Source organism: Rhamphochromis longiceps, linkage group LG22 (assembly GCF_057381845.1).
Source record: "Rhamphochromis longiceps isolate RC_006_pf linkage group LG22, R_longiceps_female_GT1.1, whole genome shotgun sequence".
In the NCBI taxonomy this organism is placed as follows: domain Eukaryota; kingdom Metazoa; phylum Chordata; class Actinopteri; order Cichliformes; family Cichlidae; genus Rhamphochromis; species Rhamphochromis longiceps.
The window spans coordinates 28,108,034-28,123,419 of record NC_140577.1 but is presented as its reverse complement, the minus strand read 5'-3'; the positions used below and the strand labels follow the sequence as shown (position 1 = coordinate 28,123,419).

The 15,386-nt window shown below is 41.4% G+C and overlaps 1 protein-coding gene across 3 annotated transcripts in view; it reads right to left on the bottom strand.

Moving 5' to 3' along the window:
• Positions 1-15,386, bottom strand: part of trappc9 (trafficking protein particle complex subunit 9) — a 241,521-nt gene continuing 226,135 nt past the window's right edge. For all 3 annotated transcript variants that reach the window (XM_085395522.1, XM_085395524.1, XM_085395523.1), the window contains 2 exons: positions 1,517-1,740; positions 1-764 (listed from right to left, as the gene is read on the bottom strand). In XM_085395522.1, the coding sequence (XP_085251648.1) occupies positions 585-764; positions 1,517-1,740 (404 nt within the window). In that variant the 3' untranslated portion in view covers positions 1-584. The remainder of the gene's footprint in view (positions 765-1,516; positions 1,741-15,386) is intronic.

Here is a 15,386-nt window from a genome sequence, read left to right as displayed (position 1 = left end):
GCAGGCTAACTTTGGTTCGCATGCACCCACTTAACAAACCAGCTTGATTTTTCAGACAATATGAAAACATGAGCACACTTATTCCCCCTTGACTTACAACTGACAACCAACCACACAGTATGTGTAACACAGAGCAATCCACAGTCTGACAAATCAGGGCTACACAAAATCAGATGCTGCTGCACAGCTAATAAGATGACTTCCTGTATCTGAGGCTAGCTAGCTTGCTTCCTCAGTGATCAACATTGTTAACATGTGTTGCTGCTGGTTAACAGTGTGAATTGCTGTGCTGTCTTAACCAGGAAACGAGCCGATTTACTTTGTCTCCCTGCTTTGATTGCACTAAATGGCTGCGCTCAGAAAGGATGGAGAATTTCATTTCACCTGACATTACCCCGCGCAAATTTGCAAATTGTGTGTTTTGTTTTTATTCACCCCAAGCACACAGGTTGTGTTAACTATACAAATGCAGAAACATTTACCAAAATGATATTCACATGTCAATTCATTATAATGCTACTGTATTTACATATAACAGCAACAAAACGCCCGATCTCTTGGTCAGGTCTATGACCTTGAAGTCCTCAGGCCCCGGCCTGTGGTGGAGTGTCGAGCGCTCTGATGTGGACGCTGGGCAGAGTGAACCAGGCCAAAGGAAGCTCTCGTCCAGCGCTGTCGTCCTGGAATTTGATACTAAGGTAGAAATCTCCGGTGTAAAGGAAAAGCAGGGCACCCTCACATACAGTACTTTCGTTGGGTTTAACCTGGTGACAGAAAAGAGACACAGCAGTAAGAACTGTTAGTGGTCACCTCGCTTTGATGATGAAGAGCAGACAAGTTCTCGTTCAGCTGAGAACGACTGCCAGAATTAAGCAGTTCTGCACATTCATGAAAGCGAAGAATTCAAGTATTCTTTCATGTGCTTTTAAAACTCTTTGTTCTGGCACAAGACGAATCCTGTTCAACAGCCTGCAGCTTGTTTAACATCAGAAATGAGAAGCGGTTATATACAAATACTGACTCTGAGGATCTCTTCAGAGCCAATAGAAATTTTTTACGATGAGAGTAAAAGGACCATGCCGTCTTTTGAGGCGTTAGGGTTGTTTTGCTAAGAAAAGTAGAACCTTTAGACTTTCCAGTGTGTTTTCCTCTGCGTCTACTTAGCCACTCAATTCTATTTAAAGTAACTGACAGTGACTTGTGCAATCGATCAACACAAAAGTCACGTCTGTCTCTGCCGTTCCCAGATGTGCAGCATATATGGAAAACTAAACTAAGAAGACTAAACTATGCCTCTTTCCAGAAATTATGAGCTTAAAAAATGCAATTACCTTAGTTAGGAATTACTGAGCCCATTACAATATCAGCTTAAACTCCTGTGATGTGACTGTGTTACAATTGAGTATATGTGACCTCTGCTGCAACGACCTATCACCATTAAGAATAGATTTGTATTTGCATATCTCAGGTCTTTGCTGGGAAACAACATGAATATAGAACTGTGGCTCTGACCGACCGTATCAATGTAGAAGGTGTTGGAGCCGATGAAGGTGACTCCGTCCTCCAGATCGTAGTTCTGGACTCCATTCTGATAGTCCTGATATGGCACCACGTTCAGAGCCAGGGGCCCCACTGAATTCTTGCTGCGATTGGTCAGTTTTACTTCCAGGCTCACAGCATCCCCCACTTTACAGTCGGCGATGACATCGCAGTCACACGGTTTCTTATTCACCAACACATCTTGAAACAAAACAGAACGAGGACGACAGAAAGGATCAGTATGGACACACACACACACACACACACACACACACACACACACACACACACACACTGTGACAACCGCAAAAGAAATAAATCCACACTGAGTGAGTTCAGTTCAATTCCTCTAAAGGTTGGCCACTGAGTCCTGATGTGTTCCCTATTTGGCTAAGGTGCAGGGGGAGACACAACGATTTGTTTTGAACAATGAGCTCAGTGAACTGAGCGCCTACACGCTCCGGGCAGGCTAAGAAGAAGATCGACTTCAAACGTGGGAGTTCAGGGGCTCCCGAAAAGATCACCTGAGTAATGACTCCTCTGAGAGTAACAGCAGTGCACGCACACACACACACGCACACGTGAAAACCACTTGTCATATACTTTCTAGTGTCACACCTGCGGCTGTGATAAACACTGAGTCAGAGCGGCTCAGTCTGTGTGACAGGCAGATGAAAGAGCTGAGCTCGCTGCCGCTGGTGCAACATCGTCCTCCTCGGATCTATGACCTCAGTAGACACTTCTCCCTCTCTGGTTTAGTTCCAGCCCTTGCTCATCATGTTTTGCTTCACCCGTCTTTGACATTTGGACTCAACATACAATGTGAAACTCTTGTTATTGAAAAAAAATTGAAATTTTATAATTTTAAGTACAAAAATTTGGCAAAATAAAAAGAAAGAACGCTGTAAGTGGGCAAGATTGTCATATGTTGTAATGATTATTCTGAAAAATGCTGCGCTACTCTGCTGATATTGGACCAGGATTGGAATAAACAATCCACATAACAGTGCAATATCCTGCAAAGAAAAGAATTTTTGTAGCTAAAATGCATATCAGGTTAAAATAAATTACATAATTCTTTGTTTTTGCATTAATAAAGGTCCCAATCAGCCCAAATAACCAAGAGAAATTAAAAATGCATGCCATGAAAGACTTTGGGTCTTAAGAGCTTAAAGTGGACGTCCAAGATCTCAATGCAATCAATTAAAAATCCCATTATGATTATATTATTATTATTTAACTTTAATATAGCCCTGAGAGTAAGGCTGGATTATGAAGATAATATCATCAACTGTCTTTGTTTATTTTTTGCAATATTGTAGATTTTCCAGTTTTTACTAAATTTAGCTCGAGGCTTCTTCCACACTTTTTGTACCTTTGTAGTCTAGAATAAAAAGAAGTTTGTTTTGTTTCGAGTACTTATTGTTTTTATTCACAGCAGCAGATATTTCTTTCTTTAGAAAAGAAAGTGTTGACTTCTTTAACAGCACAGTGATCCATTCCTGCTCTAAACCCGGATCATTTTGTGGCCGCTCAAGCAACTGAGCTCGAACTGCAATGTGTTCTGCGTGCATTTAACCCCCATTACATGCACTGTCCCACCAATATTAATTTGATAGCTATGTGCATGTATAAATAATGCATTTCCCGGTAGTCAAACTACTTTGCCTTTTCCAGTACACGAACTCACTTAGCAGAAACTGCAGCTCTGTGATCCGCTCATTGTCTCTATACAGGCCTCTTCCTGCAAATACTTATTACATTGTGTCAAAACTAAGTAGGTTTAGCCATGTGGACGTGCACATGATCAAGTTTTCCTACAATGTACAGCAGAGATCTACTTGACTTGCTTGCTGTTATTCCAACACTGTAATCACCTCACGCTGTTGTGAAGAGCATTTGGAAAATTACGGACTTTTGCTCTTACTGGAAGACCTCTGGTGATGTGCGTGCACACACCCATCCATAAACACACGCACAAAACATAACTCTTTCATAGCCAGAAGCGCTCAGCCTATAGTGACACCTTTGCAAGTAGTTATATTTAGTTTGTTCAAAGTCTTGTTGCTAGGAGATGTGCAAATTATAGGTAGCCTACATTGACTCTAAAACTGGAAACAAATTCTTTCACATTAAAAGCGAACAAAAGAGGATGGTTAGTCTGTAATGAGCTGATGAACTCCCACACACGCGCAGCTCTGTCACACACACACCCACAGCCTGAACACTTGCTGCAGTTTCTCTACTCTGCCATCCTCGATTGCATATCAGCACAGAGGCAATCTTCTGACTTAGATAACCAACGCAGAAAAACAACAAGTGGGAAGAAAAAGAGGGCCACTGCTAAGGGGAAAATTCCACAAGAGTTAGAAATAGATGCAATTACCTATGATTATATAAAAAGGATTTCATCAAATTGGTAAATTAGCACATACAAGCAAAGTAAAAGCCAGCCAAGACGGGAGAGATCAAGGTCTCTGACTGGCTATGGCTCACTAGGCGCATCTGTAAACGTCTACGAGTCCCTCCAGCTTTTGAAAAGCATCTGCCGTGTTCTTCTTGTTGTTGTGCAGAACTGAGAGAACCACGGTGCGCAGTTTATCTCCAAAGCCTTCTGTTAAGTTCTGCATCGAGGTTTTATGAAGGCTGAATAAGCATGAGTTTCATCTCACAGGCTTTAAATGGGAAAAAAATAATCCAGAACAAGTTAAGGAGAACACGTTTGTAATGAAAATCTGATTAAAGTTGAGTTTTTTTGTGTATCTACTAGAGATGGACCGATCCGATATTACGTATCGGTATCGGTCCGATACTGACCTAAATTACTGGATCGGATATCGGAGAAAAATAAAAAATGTAATCCGATCCATTAAATATCACGAAAGCACCTCACAAAACTTGCAACAGGCCGTAACTCACCTCAGAACGTTAGCACGTCGGAGCAGTATGCATCACGTGATAGAGTGGCTGTGGCATGCGGGACCTGTTGGTGGTCTGGATAGCATTTGGAGCTTCGCTAGCAACCCGGCATTTCATCTCCGACAAAGTTATCCCCGAGAGAAGTAAAGCAAGTGTGTAAGTCCATCTCTGAATGTTTGTAAAGCATTCCTGCGTTAAGCTTAACAAACGACTGCCTCTCCTGCTGCTACTTCAATCATGAAACTGCTTAACGATCAGCTGATCGGCTTTTCTGTCGCGAGTCCGTGTCTCTAGTTTGTTTTTGGCCCACTTTGCACCAGAAAGAGGAAACCAGCAGCTGAACAACAGCAGCACGTTTAAGCTTGATCAGCTGTTGTTAGAATGTATTTAATATTACTTTCTACTCCAGGATCTTTTTCTACGTAGCTGACGGCTGGTAACTGTGCAGGGGCGGATCTAGCAAAGTTTAGCCAGGGGGGCCGATAGGGCATTAACAGGGAAAAGGGGGCACAAAGACATACTTTTCTTTCTTATTCTCATTTAAAATGTCGAGCTTTTAATAAATAATTATCTGACACCCAAAGTTTTAATTTGATGTAAAATGAATAGAAGTCCATTATTGTATATAGTAACTATTAAGTCTAATATATATACCCTAGTAAGCTATAGTACTTTTTCCTTTGGGAAGGTACCATCTGTGCAGTCTGCAATTTTGTTGAAGAAAGATGTTGAATCTATTTAATATTTCTTGAAAAATAATTGATTTCTGTGCATTTTTTTTCACACTGCATCAAATTAAGGTTGATTACGGCGATTAAGCATCATGAGGTGGAGCGTGAGGGGTGGTTCCCTATTTTTTATTTATTTATTTTTGTTGTTGCTGGGAGTTGGAACCCTATTAGTTAGGTTGCTTAATATTTATGCTAAGTACTCTTTAAAATACCAGAATAGGGAGGATGGTGTAGGTTTAAGTTTATTAGATTGATCAGTATTGCTGTACTATGAAATATTTTTTTTTTGCATACAGGTATAACAGAATAGCTTTAGTGTAGTTGTTGTTTTAAACTTGAGTATGAACTTATACAAAATGCAGCAAGATATTTAAAAAACAGTTTTGTTGATTAAAAAACACTATATCGGATTCATATCGGTATCGGCAGATATCCAAATTTATGATCTCGGTATCGGACATAAAAAAAAGTGGTATCGTGCCATCTCTAGTATCTACACAGTCATTCAATCAAATCTATATGCACAGCTTCAAATTTTCCAGGCAAAGTCTACGCCAAGTACACTTTAAATGATACCTTTTGTTATCAGTAAGATTTATGATTGTGTCTGAAATTATTTACCAAAGCTTAAGAGGAGATGTGATTTGTTAATGCGTATAGTCTTAGCTCTACACTGCAGCTTCTTCAGCTAATGTTAGCTTAAGGTCTCATCTCTGATATTTCAAAGTGAGAAACTTAAAACGCTGATTTAATATGAAACCCAAAGTTTACAAGTTTCGGACAACTTTCAGTAACTGTTATTTTTAACCCTTTAAAAAACTGTCTGTTCCCTGTTAAGCAGAAAAATGTTCATTATCGTCTCTTTAAATAGTAAGGTCGTGCTTGTGCTTCCACAAATCCTGTTTTTGTTTCTAATAAAACTTCAATTACAATGATCTGTGGCTGGAAAGCGATAAACCAAACTATTGCTTAGCTCTCAGATCCTAGAAAAAATGTGAAATAAATATCCTCATCTGAACTTCACGTCAGACCAGGCAGGAGGACGAGGGTTGGGTAGCAGCAAAGAAAATGAGGTGGTAAATGAGCCATAGAGCAGTTTGGCCAGCTGAGGGAATTACGCAAGCGAAAGACGCCACAAAACACAGATTAGGTAAAAGTCAGCATGAAGGAGGATTAAATATCCAAATGCTGCTCCAACAAGTGCTGCAGGAGCAACAGGTGCATCACAGGGGATGTGTGTGTTTTCTAAGAACTGACTTGGGAGAGAACTCAGCTCATTTTTAATGTATTGATTTGTTGGGTTGTGACGGGTTCATTAATAAACTCCAAGGAACGAGAGAAATTGATCTGTTTATTAATTTGGTGCCTGTGCTAACTTGTTACATAATATGTGTAACGCACTCACACACACTTCTGCCCAGATGCTGCTGGAGTTGGCAGAAGTGAAGCGCTGCAGCAGGCGTCGCCACAGCAACCAGGAAGGAAACAGAGAGAGAGAGACGACACTTTCTCCTGCGAGTATGAAAGCCACCGATCAAAACACAACTCGGATTAAACAAGCCTCTCCGCCCCTCGCAGTGTCTCTGTCACCCTTGAAGTAGGAGCGCAGGTGAAGATAAGGATGACGACCGACACCGGGTGATTTGCCAGTGTTTACTAGACTATAACGTGCGTCACCGCGGGTGTCAATACAGCTCATTAAGATTCACTCTCAAATACTGTGCAGCAACAGCGAGAAGAGGATGAGTTAGAGCCAAACAAATACAGATGTCACGTTCATCACACTGCGTGTAGGAAATGCTCGTTAAACACGGAGCGTTAACGCCGCAGAAAACTGATTACATCAGCGATATGTCGACAATGAGCGTGCATGCCTTTGTGGTGCAAGAAAAGCAATGGCGTCAAGAGAAGAGGCTTACAGTAATGCTAGTAATTATTAAAGCTAACTCCATATCTGAATAATAAATAGTACACTACAAATCGCTAAAATCAAGAACAATCAACAGTGATTTCTCTGACCTGCTCACGACCAAAAGACCTCGTGTAAAGTAAAACCAGGCTTACTGGTGAGGCTTACTACACCGACAGTGATTTATCCAGCAGGATTAACATTAACAAAGAGTTGTGCTCTGGCCCAGATGACCAGGTCAGCAGAGTTTAACAGCTCATCCCGGCCAGCGGCCGCTAGCAAGGCAGGGTCATTTGATGAATGCTCCAACGGAGGCGGAGGATGTGCTTTGAAAGGTTGAGGTGTGCTGCAGTAAGTCTAAAAATAACCCACCAGCCTGTGATATTCCCCAAAGCCATCTGCCCCTTTTAGAATTATCCCCATAACAACGGCTCATTTGATATCTCTCGTCTTTCCATCAAATATTCCATCTGCTACAACGAAAAGATGATAGGAACCCGCTTACTTCAGGTGACATAAAACACTTCCACGTTAATCATGTTGGAGCAGGAGGCCAGTACATCTACAAGTCTGCTGATTTCGGGCCGTCCTGTGGCAACATATGCAGTCTAATAAGTTTGCGAAGGCAAATTTACTCGGCTATAAATTTGCTCTCATTGCAACATGTTTCTAAAAGATCTGAGTAATCGCTGTCCATCTGTCCCCTCTCCTCAAAACCCAACACTGTATGTAATTATTAACAGTTAACAGAAGCAGATTTAAGAAGCTTCACCCTAAACAAGCAGACTTGCTCAACCCCGCAGCAGCAGCCTGTAGCAGAAAGATTGGGGGTTATGTTGCAGTTTATGAGCTTGGTAGAAAAATATTGACTCGTCTCCACTCGGGACACCTTACCGAGGGCTGCTTCCAGCCTGTACGCACTCATCGCTGAGCACCACGACCACAGCAGCAGCAGCATTACTCATCCAAAGCGTTCGCTTTAATTCCCGACTGGTGGCTACGTGACTTATGTTTACCAAAATAATACTTCTCTCCCTTTTCGCCCTTGATTCAATCTCTGTGTTTTCCTCTTCTTGCTGTACTCTGCTGGCTCACTGTGTGCAGAGCAGCACCCAAGGTTGCCATTGTTTTGCATCCTTATTCTTCACTTTCAGCTGCACTCAAAAGGGGGATGCACAGGTTAAGATGATCATTCAAACCTTTTGAGACATTTAACAATTCCACCTATTGCTACACGTCAGAATACGAGTGGAAATAAGAGCGTGCTCTTTAGCGCTTCATATAAGTATCACATTAGATGTGAGAGGCTCTCTTGTATAAGAGAGAATACAGAAATGCCATGAATGAATATAAAAACAAAACTAGGCCAACAATGTAACTAGACTGGCTCATGGCTCTTCAAATGTTGTTTCATTTCAGCTAAAATCTGGTTTTAAGGTGCCAAAGCCTGCAGTGTCAACACAAGGCAGATGTCACCCAAAGTCCTCACAATGTAAAGACCCCATCCAAACAGCACCATCGACTAACATGCTCCCACCAGTGATCCTAACATGTAAAAAATATATAAATAAAGTGGTAACCTTCAATATTTTCATTCTGTTTGTTTTCCATTGCTTTCTAATTTCATTTGCCTTCCTGCCTGTATTGAAACAACCGAGGCATGATATAACGCAGCCCGCCTTAAGCACATGGTTCACACTTTACCAAATACTTGGATTTTTTCCTCAACAATTTTGTTTCCACTAAACTGTGAGTGTGATAAGAGAAAATAACGCTTTAGCTCTAGTATCTTTGCTATACAGCAGCATCTCGAAATAAAACAGATCAATAGTGTGGGAGAGCAATAGTGAGATGGCTGTGTGCCATTACACTTTAGTGGCCCCATACTGGGATGACCTGCAAAAAAAGTCTTGACTTCCTGCCAGACCTAACTGTGGATAAAGCAGAATGATGAAACAACCCACAGCCCCCTTTTGTGACCTCCACAGCACATCCAGACACTGAGGAAAAACTGAAATTAGAACTGGACAGCTGTGGGATTCCTCAGAGGATTCTCTAGCAGTTTATAGAGAGAGTTAATAAACTGTAACAAGAGTGTGTGGGTATAAGTTTAGCTAACACTATTCTGAACAAGTGCACAGTGTACATATACCACCAACAGGTGAAGTAAATAACACTGTTTATTTCTTCACCGTGGCACCTGTATGAATTAGGGAGGAAGTGAAAGTTGACGTGTTATAAGCTGGAAAAATGGGCCAAGTTTAGGGATTTGAGTGAGTTTGACAAAGGACAGACTGTCCCTGCAGTGGTCAGTATCTATCAAAGGAGTCCAAGAAATGTCCAAGTGATAGAAATGTGGCAGAACACACAGAGCATCAGAGTTTGTTGTGCATGGCTGCACAGACACACACAGTCAGTGTGTCCACTGCTGAAAGCACCAACAATGGGTACGTGAACATCAGAACTGGCCCACAGAGCAATGGAAGAAAGAAAGGCGGTGGCAGTGTGATGCTTTGGGCAATGTTCTGCTGGGAAACCTCTGGTCCTGCCATCCATGTGGATGTTACTTTGACACGTACCATCTACCTAAGCATTATGTCACACCATGCACAGCCTTTCATTGAAACAGTGTTCCCTGATGGATGCGGCCTATTCAGCAGACCTAATGCTACAAAGCAACAATGGTTCAGAAATGGTTTGAGGAGCTAAACAATGACTTTGCATTGATTTGACCTCCAAATTCCCCAGAACTCAATCCAATCGAGCAGCTGTGGGATGTGCTGGTCAAATAAGGCCGATTCATGGAGACCCCACCGCATGACTTACAGGACTTAAAGGATCTGTTGCCTAACATCTTTGTGTTTGTGTGTTCAAAACAGATCACTGTCACTGTTAATAGGCTGATTGACAAGCATCCACTAAAGTATAGAAACAATATCTATTTTTCCCCAAAAAATGTAACTGTAAAATGGAAATATACACTATATTATCATTGATCCTTTACACTTGACCTTTAATAATATTCTCAGACCCACGATGGATGTTTAGAAAACTTGGTATAATTTGCTCAACATACAGAATCGGGTGTTATGCAAATACTTCAATGTAGGCGACAGCTCCGAGGCTCAGATCACAATCAGCTACAGAGATTTGAGTAAGCTCACATTTTTCTCACTGCACACGAACTGACTTCAGTTCCAGCTGATCATACACACTTCATGCAGTTTCCTCTGGAGCCACAAATGTCTTTATATGAATTCCATATATACTATAATACTCTGGAAGGCCTCAAACAGCATTTGTAATTTTGAGGGGGAAAATAAAATAAAAGTCCACAATTGGTTTGAGAGAAATTCAGCTTTCTCATGTTGATGCCAGCCCCTTGATAGACTGTGGAAAATATTTTTAAATGTGTAGGTTTTTATGTCAATTTATGTACCCATGTAGCAGCATTTAGATGGGATCCAAACAACTTATAATTCTCTTAAATGCCTGGTTGAAATGATGCAGCTCTGCAGGGGTGGACTCTTTTTTTAACTGCTGGTTTTTTCCCAGTGCAGATGCTTGTATATAATTTTTCCAGTTGTGGTTTTATCATATGCTGAGAATTGGTTATGAAAATGCTTGTGTAGTCTGGAGCTTTAAGAGATAAACGCACTCTGTCCAAATCCCAATACAGCCTATAAGTTGAGGATAAAGTAAACTGCTTATTTGTACATTTTTTGTCAACTACCCATTCAGCAACCTCATTGTCAAAGACTCCGAATCACATCATCCTTCATATTTATAGTAGACATACCAGGCTGGGGGCAATTATTAGCTACCCCAACAGCAATACTGGTCTAACGTGTGTAGAAAGGAAGCAGCACTCCTACTACAACGTCATCTTTTCAGCACCTAAGAGAGAAGATCTTGGCAAAAAAATAACTTTGTTTACACTATGAAGAATTATTAGTCAAATACATATGTTACCATTTTTTTTCCACAGGAAATTAAGGTTCAACTTTATGATAAATGATTTTTCCTGCTCTGAGTTATATAGAAATAAACCACGCCTGTGCTTCTGGAGTAATTAAAACATGCAGTGTGCTAAAGAGAACACTATCATGAATGATAGTTTATTCTTAAACTGAGGAAAAACTGTAACTGATATGTATCCATCCATCTTTGTCTGTGTATCCAATTCAGGGTCATGGAGCTGCTAGAGCCTATTCCAGCAGCCATAGGACGAGAGGCAGGTACACCCTGGGCAGAATCACCACTTTAAAACCACCCAACCCCACTCACATCTCAGGACTGTGAGGGAAGCCAGAAAACCCAGAGACAACCTACACAGACATTGGAAGAATATGCAATCTCCCCACAGATTCAAAACAAGGACCAACTGAGAGAGACAATATGGAGAAAACCTAAATCCACAAAAGTTTTCCAAGAAGCCTGGAACAACCCTATATGCCAGGTACACTGAAAAAACCCCAACTCAACATCACTGTGACACTAGAACAAGTGTCAGAAAGCACTGGAGTCATTAAAAGGCATCCCCAAAGGACTATGATTGCTAAAGTTAGCAGTAACCTATTAAATAGTTGTAACAACATTTTTAGTATGAACCACAGCCACTGCACCTGAGCAACAAAGGAGAACACCCTGTAGGCCTACACTGAAACTATCTGGCTGTACACATTTTTATCTAGCCTTCTGCAGCTTTAACTTTGAGGACTTATTGTGCTACAGCGTGATATTACTTTTTGAACTCTTATTCCTCCCCTCTGAATATCTTCCCAGGAAGCATCAGTACACACTAGCAGGATATGAGCTTTGGGCTTTGGCTTTCTTTCCTGTCTTCTTTCCCTCTCACATATCCACCTGTAACCAAACAGCAATAAAACTGCCATGATCCAATTTTTCAATTTTCCATAAAATAATTTAGTGTGGCACTTGGCTTCAATTAGGCAAAAAAAACACTTGATTGCAGACTACATTTGGGACTGATATCAGAAAACTCTGAATTAATTAAGGCCAATCATGTTAACAGCTCAGAGATGCACTCGCCTGATTGAGACAACACTTATGTGACTGCAATACATGCAAAACGACACCGGTCATGATATATTATCTCGAGGCGTCTTCGACCATTCTGCGTTACTCAAACTATTAGAAATGTAAATGTAAATTCATATTCCATGTGTCCAATGTGGTTTGGAGCACAATCAGGAGCACGCCTGAAGCTACTGGTCCATGTCTGAGGTGAGCTGGACAGAAGATAAGTGTTGAACAGATCCTTGCACTTAGAGTTTAAAGGCAAATCTCTGTTAATCACATATAGACAAGAAGTAATTGGGGCCATCTTCCCCCAGCAGACATCGATAGCTTGAGTGTGAAACAGGAAAAAGCAGCTGCTGCAATAAATCTGAAAATCCAAAACACTGATTTTAACACAACCAGAACGGCTTTTCTCTCTATCAGTGACCATACAGCACGACGGATTATACACTTACCAGATGACTTTCAATCATCAACTATTATTCATAAAAAAAAGTCTTAATGTTTCCTGTTCTCAAGCGATTTCCAAAAACAAGAAAATTCTCATTATCTGCTTTAAAACAAATTACTCTGACATCTATAAGATCCAACAGCTTAGATGCAGAGAAACAAACAAAAAATTCAAATTACAAAGTCCTGCTCTTATTCATTCTGCCCACTGTCACAATCCATAAAGTGACTCATCTGTGTACTGTCAATAATGAGACCATGGAGACTGGTTGCCGATTTGCTGACTTAGATGACCGATTTGTTGTTTTGGGGGTTGGGTAGATAGCTAACCCTGTGGATTATAAACAAAACATCCGCATTCTGTTCATCCACAGGGTAGTTTTACAAGTGTTAAATCAGAGGCTACAGTCAGCAGCTGCTTAGCTTTGCATAAACACACGTAATAGTAGGAAACAACCAGGCCTTCTTCCCCAACATCAGTGTCAGACCTCACAAATGTGTCTGTGGTTAAAACCTCACATAAACACACTCCTGAAGCTTATAGAAAGCTTTTCCAGGAGAGGTGAAGCTGCTATAGCTGCAAAGAGTCGGCTTTGGAAGGATTAAGAATAGGATGCCACTCAAATTCATATGCGTGTGAAGGCAGAGGAGCGAATACTTTTGGCAATATATTGCAGCTTTTAGCTTTTGTCAACTCTGGTTTCTTGCTTCTTCTTGACTGTATTATTGTAACTGGATGTCATCTTGCTCACTGTTGTAAGAACAGATATCCCTGGGATGTGTGGAGGCTCATTTGGGTTAATAAATATCACAACTGGCCTGACAAGCACTCTTCAGGGAGTGCTATAACACATTATGATGATATAGTGATAGAATATTTAACTAACCTAAAAAAAGTGTATGATAATTTGATAACTGCAACCAATGCAAGCATAGTAGCATCACAGATTTGGGGAAAAAAAGAAAAAAAGGTACACTGGGTGCTTTGGCCATGAATTAACAATTCAGCGATGTCTGCAAACACAGACGAGCACAACTGCAAACTGAAACATGATAAATGTGAGAACTGTATTGCATGACAATAAGGTTCATAGTCTCTGCACCATCAAATATTTGCTAACTGGGATGGTGTGGCATATGTAATTGCAGGGGACGTTCAGCACCATAAAGTATCTGCCTATTCTTCCACAAGCATAATCTCCAAAACTGGAAAACCAAACAAGGCTGCTGTACAATCGCTCGCTGAGCCAATTCTACCCTGTACACTGGAACAACAATATCAACAGGAGGTGGAGGTGTTTGTTTGAGGAGGACAGATTCAGAGTTGGGGAGTGGGAGAAGGCGGAGGCAGCAACTGTTTTGATTCATCTCCAGACAAATCAAAGTCATTAGCGAGCCTCCTTTGAGAGATTCGCTGCGTTCAGATCTAAACATGGCTGGTGTCATATGCCGCTCTGCACTCTTACTCTCATTTTCTTGGCTCATTACTCTACTGTGCCTCTCCTCTTAATATGTTCCAACCCTAATTATGCAAATGAATCCACTTTTTCTTCTTGGAGATACCTTCGGGCACCGAGGTGGAATTCCTGTCCCAACCTTACAGCCAATTAAAACCAGCTCAGAAAAGAAACCCGCACCGCTGTTTCGTCGACATCCACGCCGATCTTCGTTTAATAAGGTGAAAACCCCACTGACACGGAGAGCTTTCATGAGAATGACCTTGGAAATAAGGATATCCCTTGAAAGCATGTAAGATTCTAATTTTACGGACTTGCACTGTAAAACGTGTTATGGTGGTAAGTAGGGATGGGTACCGGTGTCCGGTGCCATGATGGCACCGGTTCTGACATAAACGGTAGTAACCAGACCGAAAAGCAGCGCACATTTCGGTGCTTTATTTCGGTGCTTTTTTTTTCCTGAGCTGTGATACACTTCTAGCCAATCATTTTACGTTTCCGAGGATAGTAGGCGGGTCCAGGTACGTACGTTCTTTTAGAGCAGAGCTACAGATTAAAAATGCCCAAGGCGAAGCGGTCAAAAGTCTGGCTGTACTTCACAGCAAAATATGCAAACTCAGCAGCCTGCAACAAGTGCTTTAAGCTGATACTGTGATACTGTCAAAGGAGGTAACACCTCAAATCCGATGAAACACCTGGCGACGCATAGCGTTTTTTTTTAAAAGCCCAGAAATGCGCCGTATTTGATAGCTTGCTGAGAGACCTCACACCGAGCGCATCTACTGTGCGTGGGTTGCCTGTTATCTGACCCGGAGTTAGCAATATCCCCCAAAAACCCCAAAGAGGAGAGTCCTGGCCCCTAGCCCTGCCAGTGTAGCAGAAATGATGAGGATGATGATGCAGCAGCAGCCGTTCTTCTCTGCGTGAGTAGCTAATTTACGTTGAGTAGGCTAACCACGTTATTACATTAATGCATGTAAGGTGAACTAGCAAACATCATCATAGCTACATGCGGCTGTCTTCTAGTTTGATGGCAGATACTCCCTTCACCCTGGCCAAAAAGGCTAAAATGACCAAAGAAAAAGAGGGAAACGGCTAAACATGAGAGGTTTTGGACAAAGTTTGTGTTTTTTCCATTGTTTAAGCACTGCTTCCAGCCAAGAGTGATGCCATATATGCCCCATAGCTGCAGAAAAGGCTAACATTGTTATCTTTTTACAAAAACCAGCTGAACATGAGAGGTTTTTGGACCAATTTTGTGTTCTCCATTCTTTAAGCACCGGTTTGAGCACCGTTTGAGCACCGGCACCGTTTCAAAAGTACTGATTTGGCACCGGT